The sequence below is a fragment of the Spodoptera frugiperda genome, chromosome 5, assembly GCF_023101765.2.
Source record: "Spodoptera frugiperda isolate SF20-4 chromosome 5, AGI-APGP_CSIRO_Sfru_2.0, whole genome shotgun sequence".
Lineage (NCBI taxonomy): Eukaryota > Metazoa > Arthropoda > Insecta > Lepidoptera > Noctuidae > Spodoptera > Spodoptera frugiperda.
Window position 1 is genome coordinate 1,495,357 of NC_064216.1, and position 20,080 is coordinate 1,515,436.

Genomic DNA, 20,080 nt, shown 5'->3' on the forward strand with positions numbered 1-20,080 from the left:
AAATACTATGCTAAACGTAACAGGACATGAGAACCGCTATCCGAGTATAAGCTGAAGAGTTAAACAAGTAAGGGATTTTACTGCTTCACTGGAAAGTGCGCAGCTGGTGGTCGTAATAGATTACTTGGAAGCAGGTGAGGGTCGCACCGACTTCCCTGTACCCTGTAGGGCTGAGAACGGAGGGTTGAGCCAGTTTACCAAGGGTGACATCATTCATTTCACACGTTCCGGGTTTTTTATAATCTTTAATACTGTATTTCGTGTAATTATTATGCAGTTATGCATTCTTTACAATGTGGATTAATGCTACTATTATAAGAGATTGTAAAAGGGTCGTGAAGATGTATTTGTTATTCAATCTCTCCCGCAAATGCTAATAGATTTCAATCAAATATGGCGCACAAATAGGTTATGGCAAGGTGACCAAAAACATCTGTAATACAATATGCGTCTTCAACAAAAAGGAGATCATATAACAAAAAACAGAACAGACTAATAAAAACGTCCAATTTCAATAGTCAATCATCATTAAATATACTTATAATTACTATTCAAGGTTTATTTAGATCATTCGCATAATTTCACAAGAGCATATGTGACGCATTCTCTAAAGACCTTGCTGCTCCCATAAACGCAAGGTCAAGGTCCCTGGAGAAGTCGCTTCTAGTCTAGAAGTGACCTTGAAACATGAAAGCTAATTTCTCTAGCCTTTGTGCTTATCTACTGCATTATCCCATATGTGTGGCTTATCATTTATTATGTGATAGTGATGGCTATAGTTTTCAAGGTATTAGGGATAGGATTTGAATAATCAGGCATGGATGAAAGGGTTTTGGAGCTCCTAATTTTTAAAGTGTAATATGTCTGCGAAATGGTTAAAAGCAGGACCCTAATCAACAGATATCTGAACTCATTGAGAAAGGTGCCTTTATTTACGAGCAGTAGTAGCAGTGGATATTTTGTCAATTATATTAGGATATATGTAGATTTTTAAGAGTAGATATAAGTCGCTAATCTAGCATCCGGATCACCTAATGGTAAGCATTCGCCGCCGCCCATGATCACTTGAAACACCAGAGGCGTTATGAGTGCGTTGCAGGCCTTTTGAGGGTTAGAATTTTTAGGATTGTTGGGGAATCGCCTTCCCAATTCCCGATTCCCCAACAATCCGTTGTTGGGTCCGGGTCCGAGTCCGGGTTAATTGGGTCTCCGGTAACGTAATACTCACATAACGATACACAACGGAAGCATTGTTTCACGTCGGTTTTTTCGTGAGGACGTGGTATCACTCCGGCATCATGATTGCATGATGATGATTCATCTGAGATGCATTGGCATCATCACATCTTTTATAAGATTACGCGATTACCAAAATTATCTCACGCAGGTATAAATCTTCGTTTGCGTACGAGTATGACGTGTTGTTTTTATTTATGTTTTCACACAAACAACAATCATCCTTTATAAATTATCCTCTGACTTCGATTCGAAATATTCGCAGTATTTTCCTGTAACGGAATTGACTGAATATATTTGAACCAATCGGGATTTCCAGTTTCGCCCCTTTTGCGGTTAGTACGCTGTTGCTAAGCGCGTATTATATAGAAATGGAATGTTCTAGCACATTCTTTTTGTACATTTCTAAGTAAGACAAGGATTTAATTAACCAAAAATATATTTTAATTTTAGGTTAACTATCGTGAGACATAAGTACTAAATTAACTAAAAAATAACGGTTTACTCACGTATACAATCACGGTTTAAAGCTCTACGAGTAGCATGCGTAGCGCGCGAGTGAATAAACCGTGATTTTTAGTTAATTAAGCATAGTATTGCTTTTAGTTTTTTTGACGGTTCAATCATAGTATTTAGTACGGAATTGTGCTCGGTGTCCCGTGTCTAGCCATAGATTCGGACTTTAGTTTCTGAATACCATATTATTTATTAATAAATACATTCAATATGTGCATTATTTCCACTTTCCTCTTCAGATAATAAAATGCCCCTATTAATACTACAATATTTTTTCCGTTTATTAACGCAGAATTATTGTGCTACATACAATTAGTCAGTCTTTGTCTGTGATGACTTAAAAGTGCATCAGTTCCTCAAAATAGTCGTTCTTGCGGTTAACCACGGCGACCATATTTTGCTTGTTAAAATTAAAAATAAAACAATATAACATATTGTGATTGTGAGGGAAATAATAGTCGGACGAGCGTAGCGGATACCACATGTTGTTTTGAACACTTTTAGTCATCAATCTGTCATGTCTGCCTATAATAATTGGCTTTTAGGGTTCTGCAAAGTTCAGTAGTACGATTTTCTTTTATGGGAATTAAATATCTTGTTCAATGAGAAACTCGAATATTTTTAAGCCATACTAGAGGCTCATATTCATGAGCAGCATTCTGCGACACACGGCGCGGTAATCGTCGCGTTGCTACTGAGTACCACTCTAGTCAGTCTACTGAACTAATCGAGTTCCTTGTCAAACAATTACGTGAGTAAGCCGATATTACAATATTTATTTAATACGTCTGATGAGAAAGACCTGAGAGACATATTGTGAATCTGTGGGTTAAAGGTAAAATATATGTTTAACAGTTATTTTACCATCACTACTTCTGTCAGGCCCCATTCAAACATGAATCAATGAATCCTATCCAAATAATGACTCCCAACCTCCATTTAACAACATTAACAATAGCGACACAGAGTGACAAGCATGATGCGCTGGCGCACAACGATCGCCATAAAGATATAATGAAATTCAGAGAACAGTGGCTAGACGGTGACTCTGACTCATCTAAGGTTAACGCACAGACGGACACGCGAAAGGAAAAGTGATTTGTTTTCATGTTATTATGCATAATGCATACGATGATCTGTTGGTGGCTTTATATGGTCAGGAATCCGACCATTTGTGGCGTTTAATGTGTGTTGTGGCTTAGGTTAGGATGTAGGACGAGTATAAATAACTTTCCGTCTGTTATTTCCTCTAGGCAGTTTGGAGAATCCTGTCGAAGTTTTAACCAATACCTATTCGCCAAAGAACTTTTTAGTTGTGTGGTCTCTAGCATCATCTAATTAGATATCAGGCCACCACAGAAGGGCTGTTGCCGAAGCACCGGCTCGAAAAGCAGGAGTAAGAACAGGGTGGTCTTTAGTCAGTAAGAATCTGACATTCCCTCTCGCTTTGCCCAAGGCGAAAGAAGTCATTGAATGGTCTTTTCTGCAAAAAAGGATCATCTAGTTCCAAAATTGAATTATTCTGTTCTATTTAGCGCTAATATTTGTCTAATCGTTGTCTAATTGTAATTAACACCACGGTAATTATCTCCACACCATATTTTCAATTAAAGTCTTAATAGTTATAAAACCATACCATATTATCGCCAATTAAAGTCTACCTAATCGATGTTTAACACTTAAATACCGACTTTATTAGTCTTTGAATAAAACTCGTTTCGGATTCCACTTTTGTGCCCATGTTCATTCAGTGTCCGGTTACTGAGTCAGCTCTTTAGTAATTCGCGATGGCGGTGTGCAGGCGCCATGATGCCATGGGCTACTGCAGGGACCTATTATCTTAATACCAAGTTTTTTTTATGGCTAAGAATATTTACCTGGCTTTAAGATTATGTTCTGTTTAATGGCTTTTAATGAGTAAATATACTAATTTAGTTCGAAGTCGTGTCTTGTTTATTTTGCATTTGCAGTTATAAATTAAGTTTGCTGTGGATTTATAACTGTCTACGGCTTTTCTCCAAGCAAGAGAATATGGCTAAAACTCTTACTGCCATACTCAGAGACATTAAATGATTACTTAAACTATTCCTTAGTAACGATTTTATCTGTTGACGCGATGATCGAAAGCAATTGCTAAGGCCTTGGTTATACGAGTATGTATGGTCAATCAATCAATTCTTCTTAAAATTTGCAAAGTAATAATTCTGTTATTCTTATATCCGGAATCTATCACTATCGAAATTCCATCAAATTCGTTTCAGCTGTTTAGGTGAAAGCGTGACTTTATTACATTATGCATTTTATACTATCGATTAAAACCTAGGTACCTAGGTACTTTCATTATATACTAAAACACCAATGATGAAGTACGTTAATAAAACTTACAGCTATGTAAACTTACTAATAACTAGAAACTATCCACTGCTGGAAAATGAGAGGGTTTATCATAAATCTCCACATTTGGCAGACGGGAATGGAGACGAACGAGCTTATTCCGAAATTGCTATCAGATTTGAAGATTCTCTGCCCTTGATAAACCTATGTCTTTAGGAAAGCATTAGTGTTTTCTCTATCTTGATCTCGACTAGATCAGATAAACTTTTATCAGCTAAATGACAGTATTTTACGCAGATTGCCTACCATCTGACTGCTTCTAAAGTAGTTTTGAATAACTATGATTGTTTTAGATTCATCCGAGATTATTTAAACATTAGGTTTTCTTATCCCTGGTTATCAGTCATTCGTTTTTCTGAGGATTTTGGGGCTTCTCACGCTTTGGGTGAGGCGAGAGGGAGTTTCAGACTCTTACTGACTAAAAACCACCCCGTTCCTTCTTCTGCTTTGAGCCGGAGTCCCGGTAACCTGTTACGTTGTCTGCAGCTCAACCATCCTAATGCTGTCGATTATGTTTTAAATATATAGACGATGCTACTGAAAACACTATCTATTACAATTAATTCAGTTTTTTCCTCAACCGCACCTCGATATCTTTCGTAGAATTGTGTACGAGTATATGCTGGTAGCCATTAAGTTAAAGCAATCAATATTGACCTCTTTTTGGGCACGAGTCATGAGTCAAATGAAATTCAGCTGCGGTTTTGTGGGCGCCTTGAAGGCGTTTAAATAGTTATTAAAATGAAAATATACGGCTTATTGCTAGGTTTGGCTTTTTTATATTGTAGGTTACATGTTTCGATTTAAGAAAAGAGCGTATTCCTTTTTATAAGGCCAGCAACGCACCTGTGACTCCTCTGGTGTTATGGGTGTCTATGGGCGGCGTTGATCGCTTACCATAAGGTGACCTGTTTACTCGCTTGCTTCCTATTCCAGAAAAAAATAAATATTAGGGGGTCTCATAAATACAATTTACAATAATCTTGTAGGCTATTTAGTTTAGTATTTGTAAATGTTCGAGCTATTTTCTATACATATGTATGTTTCCCCATGGTATGACTTTCCTTTATAAGTATAAACTTCTTATCGTGTTTTCCTGACTCTATTTACAATAGGTACGAGTAGATTTTACCTTTATTGTCAATAATTATGTTTTCACGTTAAATCCCGAGTGTAATTTATTTATTACTAATATCTTCCTCTAAATAAAATATGTAGACAATAATATGCCTAGAACTTACTTCCTTCAATCAACAAGTCATGTAGGTAAACCTAGCTAGTTTACGCAAGCATTATCATTTTGTGGACGATACCAGTAAAACCCATGGCTAAGGAAAATGCATGAATGCACCATTCCACTGTTCGCCTGTGTGTCTTAAGTCTTTAAAGGCAGACCAGAAAGCAGTGTTCTCTGATAAACTACAGCATAGTTGGCGCGGTAGTTGGCTACCGAGCAACGTGTAGCAGGTTCGATTCTCGCACGGAGCAGCTCTTTGTATGACGCACAAATTTTTGTTTTGGGTCCAGACCCAAAACAAAAATTTAGTTACCAGATACCCAGGTATCTGGTAACTTGTATGTTTGTAAACGCACCCACGACATAGGAGAAAATCCTAGTGTGAGGCAAAGTTAAATACCTATTCATCTTGTAGCCAATCCTCGCATGTAGAGGATCTCCTCCATACATATAATGCAACAATGACTGCCACGGATTGTTGGTGACCATGTATATTAGCTAGCTACCAGTAAACATATAAAAACTTTGCTTAGTAACCCCAAATTACAGACAACAAAATACCAAAGTCTAGTTCTAAAATAGTCTTGCCAACAGCGATCCCAGTTTAATCAAGTGATATTGATGCAGGCAGTCGGTCAGCCTTGACAATGTAATTTGACAATGGCTATTCGGCTCATCGATCTTTTACGACATTTCAGTATGGCTTCAGTATGATGTACAATGTACATAGCTACTGTGTAAACACTTTTATGTATATATGTACATTTTTGTAGTGATTTGATGACCTCTTTTGTGTTAGTTCGGGGAAGTCGGTTCTTTATTTTGTATGTTTTAGTGCTGTTGGTATTTTCGATAGTCAAAGTCAAAGTATTTATTTGTGAAACATAGGGTACATTAGAGGTTGTAGGGTATACTGCTATACATAAGGAGATCTTACTGTATTTTGCTTTCGAAAGCGTACAAAATTTTATAATACATAATATGTCAAAAAATATATGAAAGAAAATAATATATGGTTAGAAGTCTGTATGCTAAGTGTGGGGGTATGTGCGTCAGGTTCCTATGTAAATGGTACAATAGTTTTCTTAATGTGTATCTTTCCACTATTGCCACGTTGTTACGGTATAATTTGTAGTGTTGTAATAAAATACATAATATACATAGTTTAGTGTTATTTTTGTAGGCACAGTTATAAGTACTAGTTAGCTTGGCTTGTCAATGCTCTGCCTTTAAGGCCATCTTTTCTTTTCACACATCGTTTGCCGCCAATTACATTTATGCGAGCCATGCGAAATGTTTTTTAATTATACTTCATAATAACATAGGGGTTGACGAGAGGTTCATTGATATTTACAGTGTTACAATAACATCCACCTCGATCATTGTCCTTGCACTCAAACATCTAGAACAAAGTTCACAATTAGCCAAAATAATACAAAGTTCAAAGCTCGGTTATTAGCAAATACTCAATCAAACAAACATTTGCAAATCGTTTAGCCATTACAAATTGAAGGGTGCTGGTTCAAATGTTACTGACTTCTATTGTACAGGGCATAAATATATTTTTGTTGATTAAAATAGTATTATACTCGATCTTTTTCATGTGGATGAAGGTTTTTCTACACTACAGGTGAAATAGAAGATGTTTTTCATGAAGTCTGACTCAAAGACTCTCTTTAAAAGGAGCTGTACCCCCTTAGTACGCGTTTGCTTTACGTTTAAAGTAATCGAAACGAGATCGCTGTGATAAGTTGGATTATTCGAGCCGGAATCAGATTGCCGAACGCGCTAAGATTGATCACTAAGGGTACTGATGGGTATACGGGCGGAATTCTAGACTCCTTTTCCAAAACTCTTTGCTCAACAGTTACATTTGCGACCTACAAGTTAATGCGACGTCCACGTAGCTTAAAATTAAAGAATCACCTTAATAATTATCCCAATTCTTGTTCACAGAACGGTCTCCTGTCATCTCTGCCGTACCTCGGCAAATACCTGTGTGCGCTGGCATCGTCAGTGCTCGCTGATTTCCTCAGGCGAAGCGGCAAGCTGTCCACCACCGCTGCCAGGAAACTCTTCACCGGATTCGCTGTGGGACTTCCAGGTATGTAACTAATTATCTCATATGTGAATCTAAGATAAAACATAGCAATGGTTACTATTTTTTGGGTCACAAACGAAAGGTTCACACTAGTGCCACCTGGTGAGCAAAATACAGTAGGCCTTTAGTTGGACTGCACGGTTGACGCGGTGGCTGGGTGACCGGCTGTCGTATAACGTATAGGGTGTTCGATTCCGCAAGGACTCTTTGTGTAATCCACAAATTGCGTCCACGACACAGGAGAAGATTCTAATGCGGGGCGACTTTTTTTAAGTCAGTTTCAGAGTTTAAGATATAGATAGGGATAAGCTCGAAATATGTTGTAAGGTGAATGACTGTTGATAAGTTTGTTATGAGTGGTCAAGCGTTTTCAACGAGTAGGTACCTAATACTCATCTAAAGTACCTATGTACTATCTACATGAGTGTGTAGAAATGATTGTCATTCTCTAATATAATAAATGAAACAATATACGCTATGTTGGGTTTTATCAACACTAATTTACCCACAGGTTGTATGGTAGATATCATATCTATTTGACAACCTTCATGCTTGCAGGTAGATATGTCCAAAATTATTTGAGGTTGGTTTGTGTAAAATTAAATATAGTTAATGTCATTATCCCAGTGTACAACATTTTAATAGTCGAAGTGTCATACATAATATATAAATTAGGGTTATCCGGAGTTGCGGACTACCTAGCGGGTTTACCGGGACTCCGACTCGACAAGCAGGAGTAGGAACGGGGCGGTTTTTAGTCAGTAAGAGTCTGACACTCCCTCTCGCTTTTCCCTGGCGAGAGAAGTCATTGGATGATTTTCCCCCTGAAAAAAAAGGGTTGAATCTTATTGTATCATAGTAGTTTTTTTTTGGGAAATTCTAATTTCTAATTGTTTATTTGCTCCAGGTCTACTGATGATAGCTCAGGCGTACCTGGGCGGTGACCGTGTGTGGTCCATCGCTATCTTCACCTCGGCGCTGACCATCAACGGCGCCGTCACCGCTGGCTACCTCGGCAACGGACTGGATATTGCACCCAACTTCAGTGGTAAGTTCATAATACTTGTATATTTTTCTTTTATAATTCTCGTGAGATATAAATTGATTATGTATTCGTATATTCATATAACTTTCGTAAGATATGTATTCATTATGTTTAACGAGTTAGTCATGTTACACTTATCTCGATCGAGTCGAGGTAACTCGATTGCTTTCAAGACGCGCTAGGGGCTCATAGTTGGCTGGCAGTCGTTGTGAATTTTGTCGCGTAATACTGTTCATGATTCTGAGCTCCTAGTGTTAAGCAGCGGATGGAAGCTGATTGTTACTCGTATCTTTTAAATATTACAATATAATTGTTATGTTACAGGAACTATCTTCGGTATGGCGAACACTCTGTCATCTTTCGGCGGCTGGTTGTCTACCTTCATGGTAGGAGAACTCACCAAGGAAAATGTAAGTTCACATGAACAGGTTCATTACAGTTAACACGCCGCTGAATTCGTAGATTTTAATTAATATACATTAATAGGCAGAGAGAATGGACCGCCAATTGCAAATGAATATAAATGTATGAAAAGTGTTTCATACCATTGTGGCGACACTGACAAATGACAGATGACAGACGTCGCACATAGACTATCGACGAGCAAATCAACGGATGACGTCGTAACTATCCTGCATCGCGCATATGAAGTTTGCATGCGAATTAACACGGATAGAAAATCCCAACGAACAACAGTTGGGCAGAAAGCCCGCCAGGCATGATCACCTCGCCTGGTCGGAGGATCCTCCTTTTCTTAGGGAACTTTACTCGCTGTTCCCTAAAGTGGTGACCCCGACGTGATTGAAACCAACCTTCACGGAGCAGATCAGCACCGCCATCCTTATCGCCATCTCCCTCACCCATCACTTCTCCGCTGAGCGGTAATCAAGTCGCAGCCAACCAGCATCCTCGGCCTCATCAGGGACCACCACACGCTACATCGAAGATATGCAGCCTGGTTCTTCCCTACGGCCTCATCAGCGTCTAGGCACAGCACTCTGCACACGGTCTGAGGACGTCTTCCTCCCGTCAACGCAGACGCCAGCCACTACGCACCTACCCTCGCAGCATCCATTCCCCGACTCACCGTGGGACACTGCGAGCTTCACTACTCCGACTCACTGGAGTATCACCCTGCACCGCTCACCCGACTCACTGGGCATTCAGCGGCACAGTTCCGACTCACTGGAACTAGGGACATTCTACACTGGCTCTGGCACCGCTCATCTCAAGCATCGACAGCCGTCTCAACAGGATCGACCTCCGGTCTTGGGGGGGAGTGATGTGGCGACACTCTGACAGATGACAGACGTCGCACATAGACTATCGACGAGCAAATCAACGGATGACGTCATAACTATCCTGCATCGCACATATGAAGTTTGCATGCGAATTAACACGGATAGAAAATCCCAACGAACAACAGTTGGGCAGAAAGCCCGCCAGGCATGATCACCTCGCCTGGTCGGAGGATCCTCCTTTTCTTAGGGAACTTTACTCGCTGTTCCCTAAACCATCTATTATTTCTTATTTTTCCTCTTTGGTCCACATTCTACAACCACACATTATAAATGTTACTAATAACAGATATGAATCCAAAATAAGTTCTTATCAAAACTTTCGATCCATAACATCACTTACCATCAGGCGAGATAGCGGCCAAACGTCGACCCATTTAATATATAAAAAAAAAATAACAAAAATATCTCTTTTCCAGAACACTCCCGACCAATGGAAGATAGTATTCTACATCCTGGCAGGCACATACATCACTGGCGCCCTCTGCTTCGTGACCTTCGGCTCAGGGGAGCAGCAACCGTGGAACTCTGCCAAACCTGCAGCTGAAGCCGAGAAGCAGCATGAGGAACAACCCCTCAATGAGGAGAAGGCGTGAAGAGCTGAAAGTGGAACGTCAGGCATGCTAGAAAGGTTTGGACCAATCTTTCAGTCAGAGTTATATTCGTATAAAAAGCAGTCAGTTTGCTTTTTATTTATTTATTTATTTATACGAATATAACTCTTATACGTATGGATTAAAGTTTATTTTCCGTTGTTACACTTGCAACTGACTGTTGGTATTAAGGTTGGGTGTTCTCAGTATAAAAAAAATAGGTTTTTTTATTGGAATTATAAATTATCTTACTTTATAAAAGACATATGTGTGAAGATTATAACTATATTGTTTCTCTAGCCTCGCAAATATAGACCTTATTTCATAAGCATAAAAGTAGGTTTTACAAACGACATTTTAAATTTTAATTCACTTTTTTCAAGCATGTCTGACATTAGATTTTATTGTTGAAAATAAACACATTGTTAAACATTTCACTTAGTATCACAATACGTGGGGAGATTCGACGCAATCTCGTCACGAAAACTAATAAAAATTGTTATTTATCTAGGATATTAGCAGTTTTTAATTCTAAAAAACTTAAAAATATTCTAAAGTCAAGATCAAACTGCTAATTTCCCAGATCCATTGAAAAAGGCAGAAGAAATAATTATCCCATTTCTAATTAAATTACAAATGAGATAATAATTCCTTATGTGTTGTTAAAAATATAAAGAAATAAAAAAAAAAAAACTCAAAAAAAGGCTGTTTAGTGTGTAAATATATAAATGTGATGTATTTATATGGAACCGGCGCGCTCATGGACTCGGATAACGTTGGTTCGTAAGAAACCCGACTCATAAGTAGTAGATAAGTCTGTACTTGCGTATGCGCATACTTCGGCGTTGTGATGGAATGATGTAGGCTTATGAACACTTAAAATACCATTGATTTATCAAAAATTGCAACAAATTTTTCGCATTTATTACATTAAAACTTCATACTATCAATCAGAGGCCTAATACGAGTTTTTTTACATTAACGCGATCGAAACGTAACCGCGTTTCGCACTCTGATTGGTTGGTTTATTGGAGCTGGCCAATCAGAGCGCGTTAATGTTAAAAAAAACTCGCACTACGCCCTTAGATTAATTATAAGGAACTTAAATACAGGAGTGTTTCTATCCGAATTAATTATAATTAGTTTTACATCAAACCATACAACGCGCGGATATTTAATAAAATATAAGTTTTGTTGCTTCAACGCTTTTGGTAATGCGGACACGTTGACAATTTGCGAGGAGGACGCGTGATGAAATGTAAATGATAATAATTAATTAATCCTTCGTCTATGTTTGTTCGAAGTGGCAAAAGTCTATGGATTGTTACTGAAGTTAAAATAGTTTTTTTTGGCGAATTATGAAGTCTGGGAGAGCTTGAGCTTATACCAAATTTCTTGTCCTGTTATTTTTACATGCCTATGACCAATGGCGCCTCTTTGACATAAGAGTGAGTACAATTTAACAAATTTTGCTTAATTGCCGATGAACCTATCCAATGGCCAATGGGGCCTCCTCACCATAAGATAGAGGGGGGGGATACAAATGAACAACTTTTGCCATAATTGCCGATGATCCTATCCAAATACTAAAGTCAGTCTTTTGGTAGGACTTAGAAAATGTAACAAGATATAATTTTCTACTTCTATAACATTACAAAAACATTGACAAAGGATTACAAAACACAGTAAAGAAAACTTCGTTTACATTTCACACGTAGGTGCCAGTTAGTAAGGGAATAGAGTAGCTTACCAAATTGTACTGATAGTCGTAAGGACGGATCCGATCCGGGGACCAAAGTTGAGGACAACAAAATCATTAAAAACCTAAGTTTTGTGTTTGTAGTTGAGTTAAGTAACTCTTAAAACCACTTGGCAAACGTTTTAAGTATTAGATATTCATTAATAAGGTAACATTTTGAAATTAAAAGGCTAAGGACCTACTGCTGATAAAGTTTTTAATAGCTTAACTGATACATGTCGAATTATCTGCTAGTTACAGTTTTATCTGTACAGTCACACTATACAAACTATACAGTTAATCGGAAGGTATGCAGGTTGTATAGACCTACGATTTAACTGTATAAAGCAAACAGTAGAACTGTAGTTTTAACTAAATGGAATTAAGAATAGATAAAACTGTACAGTTAAATCTATACTATAGAGTGCCTTAACTTTAAATCGCATCAAATTCAACTACAAACGCAAAACGAACGATATCTCGTTTTAAATTATAATTTTTGTAAGTATTTTTTTTTATAAGTATCTTATTTATTTTTCTACGTTGAAAGTTTAGGAAAATTCAGAGCCATTTAGAAAACATTAATTGCAGCGATTTGTTTCGCTAATAACGACCATAGGCAAGTCTCGTTACTTTTTTTACCGTAAGACATAGATATTAAGAATTTGAGGGCGGTCCCTTTAGGTATTTGGTATTGTGTTATTATTTCAAACTTGGTTCAAATATGGTCTTGGTATATATCTTATTAATGAGACTATGTTTAAACTAATTAATGTAACAAGTAACTTTCAATAAAACAATCGAAAATGATGGTAATGAAATGGTTTGCAATGAATAATACTCCGCCATTTTCATTTACTCAATCAACATCCTAATTTGTGTCTTATCCTTTTGATATTAAAGTCGCTTTTTGTCCGTTACGGACTTAAGGTTGCCACAGATCCACTTTAAATTATACTCTATCTAAATGTACCTCAATCTGTCTCAAGTAAATTAAGTAAATAATAACCAATCCGTTACCTAAGACCGCCCGCTAAGCCATGTTCGCACTTAGCTTTATTACAAGGGACGATGCATTAATTTTGTGTGCATTTTAACAGCTGTGATAAAGAGGTTTGTCTATGGAGTTCTCGCTAGCGCCCTCTACAGGATCTTACGTAAACGATTACTGACAAATTTTCGAATCTTTGTAACGGCTAATTGTAGTTCCTAAAGTATAAACAGTATTTCGTAAAAGGTTTCGTGCGTATCACATTTTCGTTTTATTATTTAATAAAATATATGGTTTAGACGGATTTCTTTAGTTTAGTCAAGTTAGGCAAGTATCATGACATGATTTTGTAGGGTATTTTAATTTTGCCTGTAATGTTAATGAGTTTTACTGCCGCACTCAGAGACATTTAATGATTACTTAAACAATTCCTTAGTAACGATTTTGTTTCGAAAACAATTGTTAAGGACTGGGTTAAGTAATCATTAAATGACTCTAAGTAAGGCGGTTAGTCTGTGACTTAATAGTCTCTCGTTAATGTGTATAAGACATATTAAGACATTAAAAATAAAACAGAAATTCTATGAACATAAATATAATAAAATCCATGCACGTTATAACAATATTATTAGTTCACTAAGACATTTATTATTAGCATGATATTTTTTTCTAAACTGCATGTCTCATTGTCAAAACGTTTCACCGTAGACAGTCCGTCTATATCCATAGACAATTTCCACAGACAATCGTCCGTATCCTTCCAACGATTGCAGGGTAACTAAGTCCATAGAGTACATTATATAAACAAAATAATAATTATGTAAGTTAATAAGTTTTGTCTGTGGAAACTTACTTGATATTGTTTTAGTATTATAACTGTACTTATTCTCTATTTATATATTATTTAACCGACAGCAGGTTAATGTTAGGTTATGTTTACATGTTATTCACAATTTCTTGTGTTAAATAAATTAAATATTTATGTAGTACTGCTAAAGTGTCCCATGATTAGTTTTACAGGGGTTCTTGAAATGTACACCAGATGTCGCTCTTGTGTTCTGTCCTGTTTAACATTCTCTGGATATTAAAATACAACTGTATACTATAACAGCATATACTGTTACTACTATTAAAATAATGAATTACTTAACCTGAGAATGCCACTTGGTGAGTCGCAAACTGACATTTCAGAAACCCTAGTTACTGTATAAAATGGCAATTACAAAACCTACCACTAATCATAAGGTTACAGTAAAAATTATTATTGGACATACCAGAAGAAACTCTTTAGATTTACTATAATTTATTTCAATAATCAAATATGAACATCACACCAAACGAATTGTAATAAATGAATTTCCAATTACCATTAAAGAGAAATTTTAAAATCAATTTTTACTATGGTATAATTTTTGATATCAGATTTTCAAAAACAACACTATTATATCCTTTTATATGTATACAACTTAATATATTATTTCTATTCTGTTTACAAGTATTTTCAAGTTAAAAAGAGTTTTTCGAATAATAGAAATCTTTTTTGATGTAGTACTTAAGTTTAGGTTAAGCGATGTATGTTATCACTTATACTCTAAGCTCGTATTGGAACAAAATATGTATTATTAATCAATTTGTGAGTTTTGAGAATGTTTTATTTTAGTTTTATAGTTTATGTGGCTATTATATCATCACACATCAACAGCTTATAATTGGCCACTACTGACCAAAGGCCTCTTCTTCTTTGAGCATTCATCACGCTTGCTAGCGGGTTGACGATTTCAGACTTGGAAATGCCAAGCCATGCCTAGGTTTTCTCATTATATTGTCCTTCATCGTTTGTCAGTGGTGTCTAAATAATCTTAGAAACTACATACAACTCGGAAAAAGTCACATTGGTTCTTGCCGTTGGCAGGTTTCAATCCCGTACCCTTATGCATAAGAAGCCTCTGAAGCCTTAAACCTACGGGCCATCACGACATTTTGCATGCCCCCATCAAAAGGCTAGTAACGCAGTTTTAACTCCTTTGATGTAGCGGGGTGGTTATGGATCGCATTGATTGCTTACCATCAAGTAATCTGTTAGCTCGTTTGCTCCTTAAGCCATTAAAAAAGTTACACCGACAAATTGCCACATAACTATAAAACCAAAATGAAACTAGTATGAAAGTAATGTGTCAAGTTATACTCCATCATAAAGACGTTTATGTAACTTCGTATGTATGGCAATAACTCAATGTATGTATTTTAAGACAGGAATTGTACTGGTGGGCAATTATATTAGGGTACCTACCGAGAAATCAGGCTGTTAGGGCTTTCATTGTAAAAAGATATTTATTCAACTTACATAATTATAGTTTTACAGGTTATTCACAATGCGATAAATGTGCTTATACGAGTATATAATGCACTCTTTGTGATTTGTGAATACTTTTTTAACTGTAATTCTGAAAAATAACTTGCAACTCGTTCTATTCTCGTCAGGGTATCATTTTCTGATATTACTGGTGTTTTTTATTTACTCCAATTAAATTCTAACTAGGCAATATTGTATGATAAAGAAATATTATTGCAATCGGTTTAGCCGCTGTTTTAAAGCTTAAAAATGAGATGTAATAATATTTTTGTCTACCATTATAATTGTTGTACTGAGTGACGATATCAGTAATCTGTATGAATGTACTGCATGTGTCTGCGCGCAATGTAAGGCAATATTTATGTATTTTCGTATAATATAATAAATATAAATTAATTAATTAAAAGCATGTGAAAGATAACAATTTGTTATGTCTTATGACAGCTCTGTAATTTTGTGAACCATTTTCTTTTTGAAAATAAATGATTTTACCAAAATATTTATCTTGGAGTTTTCTTTACTTTATATTCCCAAGAAATAGCTTCGATCCTACATTTTTGTTCAATTTTGCCTCTAAATGCATTAATAAAATTTTCACACTACCAAATAATATGACCATCTACCTATTTGATTTGATTGATTCAACAAGCATTACTTATTGAGCTTGAGATATAGGAACTAATATAAATCAACCTATTTTCTATCAATGTTTAACTAGAACTACAAAAGTTTTAAAAAGGTACTATAGAACCCACATCACTACAACCAAAATCAAGGTTTAAGTACTAAAAAAATAAAACACAAAACTGGGTAACTTAGAATATGTTTATTGAAGAAACATTACATGTTAGCACAGCCTAGCTGCTCCTACGAAGCCTTCGCTCCTCACTACCGATACAAGGCATGGTGACTGATTACAGCTCTGACTTAGGTATTATTTTACATACGATACGTCGTTTTGAAAACAATATAATGTATTTATTCACACAAACTAAACGAATCCCATACATCGAGGCTTATATGAGCCACAACAAAAGAATCTGTAGGTCTATAAGAACCTTATTGATCAAAATAAATTGCGATTTATTTAGGCAAAAAGCCTTTGCCATAAATAAGAATTAGGAATTTGATATACAAAGTGTTTTTTTTAAACTGTAATATTTTTTTCCTTAGTCAGACTTTTCTTACAATAAGAATGACATACAAAGTTAATTGTCCTTTAAATTGTTTTCAAAACGACGTAATCTACAAGAGTGTGTAGTGACTAGACGTCTGTCATATCACAGGTAATATTCATCTATCATTACATCAGTGAACGAAAGCATTTACAATTCATTATACTCTATACCAAATAAAGCACATTTTCACTTAACCACCCAATATCTATTTTCATACATTTAATTCTATATGAAAGTTTTCCGTCAAGCAAAAATGTGCTTTACAGTTTCTATGATTAAAACATGAATAAGTGAGACATAATATTCAGTAAATATCACATGAATGAGTGCATTTTATATTTAATTGAATTAAAATTGAATTGTTATTTTGATAAACTGATAGTATTTTTTTTCTATAATGTAACAATATTTTATACCATTTATTTTAAATCATCAGTATTTATTTGTTATTTTACAATGTGTTTAATACATTATTGTTAGATTTACATTTATTTTTTAGTGGTAAGGCCTATAAATAAGGTATGGTAAGGGTAGGCAACATCAAGGGTTAATAATAAGATCATTCATAGTAGGTGTAATATGTTACAATTTTCCAAAAAATATAGAAACCATCCAGTTATCAACATAACAACTCGAATGCTAGCTAAGACTAGGGTTATTTGGACTGGTCAACATGACAGTAGCTTCATATCTTCAATTATTTAAAATAGTATTTTAGTATAGACATAGAACAAGGCAACTAATGATTTTGAATATGAAGGACTAACTTTAATAATTGATATTGTACATAATTTTAGTACTAATAAATGTATTACACCCATCACTATTTGTGAGACATATTTAATTAAATCTTATTGTTATAGGCTTACTCATGTAAGTATTTGACGAGAAAACTCGACTAGTTTCAAGGCATTCTAGAGACTAATATAAATGAGCAGCATTGTGCGACACATGACGCAGCGACTGTTGACGCTGCTAATGTCACGTCATGCACGATTTAATTTACACAATAATTCTAAATATCAAAACTGCATTTTTATCTTTAACATGTAATTTCTCCGTCCGTATGTACTGTACCATTGTCTTGTACAGAAAATACATTTTCAAATTTTGTTACTAAGATATGAACCTACTGCCAAGTTAACCAGTCCGTCTAATTAAACTAAGGTAGAGTATAACTAATTATTTAATTAATTAATTGTAAGTAACAGCACACACAGGCTTACCCTTAGCGATTTGTACTAAAGCATGTATCACCGTCCCTACTCGCCCGAACACATTCTATACTTGGCTTATTTTACTGTTTCATTACTTGGCTTATGGTGGTATTATTGTGGTTAGAAAGTTAGTGATTAAATATAGTGTTGCCCAAATTCAGTCTTGGTCTTGCAGTCTTGGTCTTGTTCTTGCATTTTTGCAAGACCAAGACCAAGAACAAGACCGCGATCTTTTTCAGCAAGACCAAGACCAAGACTGACCGTGCAAGACTTGAGCAAGAACAAGACATAGCCTGCAAGACTCTTGCGTCTTGCAGCTAGGACTTCGCGCTATTTCACTGAGTAGTTAGTTATAACAGTTCGGTGTATAGGTAGGTACGCTTAGGAATTCTATGAGGCGCAAAAAACTGTATCAAAGAATATGAAATACTGGACCTATGCGCATTACGACTAATACTATAAACATAGCGAATAAAAAAATTCTATTAAAATTAAACTGAGTGCATGCATAGTTATGTTTTAACCATCGGCACTTTGATAATGCGGCATCAAAGGTTTTGTACTTACTTCTCAAAGAAATTTCCCGCTTTTCGGAAGTACATGGTTATGATACACGGCTTCTTTTGAAATCTAAAACAATCGTTGCCGCCACGCCGAAATCATAACATTTGACACTATTTGATTGCCGCATGAGGTATACTCATGCAAAATAATTTCGTATTTTAAGAGTACAGGTGTTCCAAAGAATAAATAAGTTTCAGAGTGCTTAGAATGAAAATGAATACATTATACTGATCACGCAAGTAGTATTATGATTAGGATAAAATGGTAAGGATAGGTAGTAGATGTCATTTTAATTCATTTTAGTAAGTATATATTATAAAATTGATTACTTATATGGCTTTTTTACATGTTTTAGCAAATGTAAGCTTATAAATCATAAATGTTTATTAAGACTAACAGTTACTTCCATGGAAAACGACATATAGGTCAGTTGATTTTTCGAATTTCTTATCAAATCTTCAGTTATTTATTAATCTGCTTGATCTTTACTATGGCTATGTTAATTCAAGCTCACAATGTTCCAATTCTAATACGTTTTTCTAAGATTTAAAGTAAACTTTAATAAATAGTAATAGACTAATAGGTAATTGCAAGACTTGCAAGACTCTTGCTGCAAGACCAAGACCAAGACCAAGACTGGGAGCGCAAGACCAAGACCAAGACCAAGACCAGGTGTATTGGCGCAAGACCAAGACCAAGACTGGCTAAGTCTCGTCTTGTTCTTGCATTTGGGCAACACTAATTAAATATTGTCTATATTTTTTAGTAATGTCTATATTGTAACATTCATTTGTGTCTATCTTCAAACAATTTATGTGGTGTTAAGTATCATATTAAAAATACAGCACAGTATCCTTAGTACGAGTTCGCGTTCGGCGCTCTGATTGATTGATTTATTCGCGCCGTCCAATCAGAGCGCCGTACGCGCTTTCATTTTGTTCGACGTAAAAGCAAACTCATACTAAGGATACTGGACATGGCAACGACCGTAACTTTCAATAGTTTCCAGTCTCGTACTAGGATATGGCAACGAGCAACTTAGTACGGTTTCGAGTGATGCACGAATACAACGAATTGTTGTGTCGGCTTTAGACTCATGACACAGGAGAAACATTTCGTATAAACCTAAGTGAAAAAAGCATTTGTAACTTTATTTCTTTTCTATTGTTGCAATACCACAAAAATACCATCACAATCAAACTAACCATTGCTATATTAAATCTATTAATATTTCTCTTTTTATAACAAAACAGGAATATGAATCTAAAATTCTAAAACGAAATACACAAAGCAGTGATTCTCGTGCCAAAAACGACTAAAAATACATTTTTTGTGTTAACTTTTAGGCTTTTTAGCTTTAAAAATAATAATAACATAATTTTGACAAAATATAACATACGATTCTAAATTAAAATCGTTCATGTTGAAATTGTTTTGATTTTTTTAAGCCGACTTTGTCTTACGGATGCTTATATTGAGAAACAGGTTACCGGTATGGCAGGCCGGTACTGATCAATGCAGCTTTTTTATGAAATAAACTGGTAAACAAGCACACGGATCACCTGATGGTAAGCAATCGCCGCCACCCATGGACACTTGAAACACCAGAGGCGTTACAA

The 20,080-nt window shown here is 35.7% G+C and overlaps 1 protein-coding gene across 1 annotated transcript in view; it reads left to right on the top strand.

The window, feature by feature from the left end:
- Window positions 1-16,001, top strand: part of LOC118271609 (sialin) — a 56,977-nt gene extending 40,976 nt beyond the window's left edge. The window contains exons 9-12 of the mRNA XM_035587707.2: window positions 7,340-7,487; window positions 8,392-8,532; window positions 8,854-8,939; window positions 10,247-16,001. Coding sequence (XP_035443600.1) covers window positions 7,340-7,487; window positions 8,392-8,532; window positions 8,854-8,939; window positions 10,247-10,423 — 552 coding nt within the window. The 3' untranslated portion in view covers window positions 10,424-16,001. The remainder of the gene's footprint in view (window positions 1-7,339; window positions 7,488-8,391; window positions 8,533-8,853; window positions 8,940-10,246) is intronic.
- The last annotated feature ends 4,079 nt before the right edge of the window (window positions 16,002-20,080 follow it).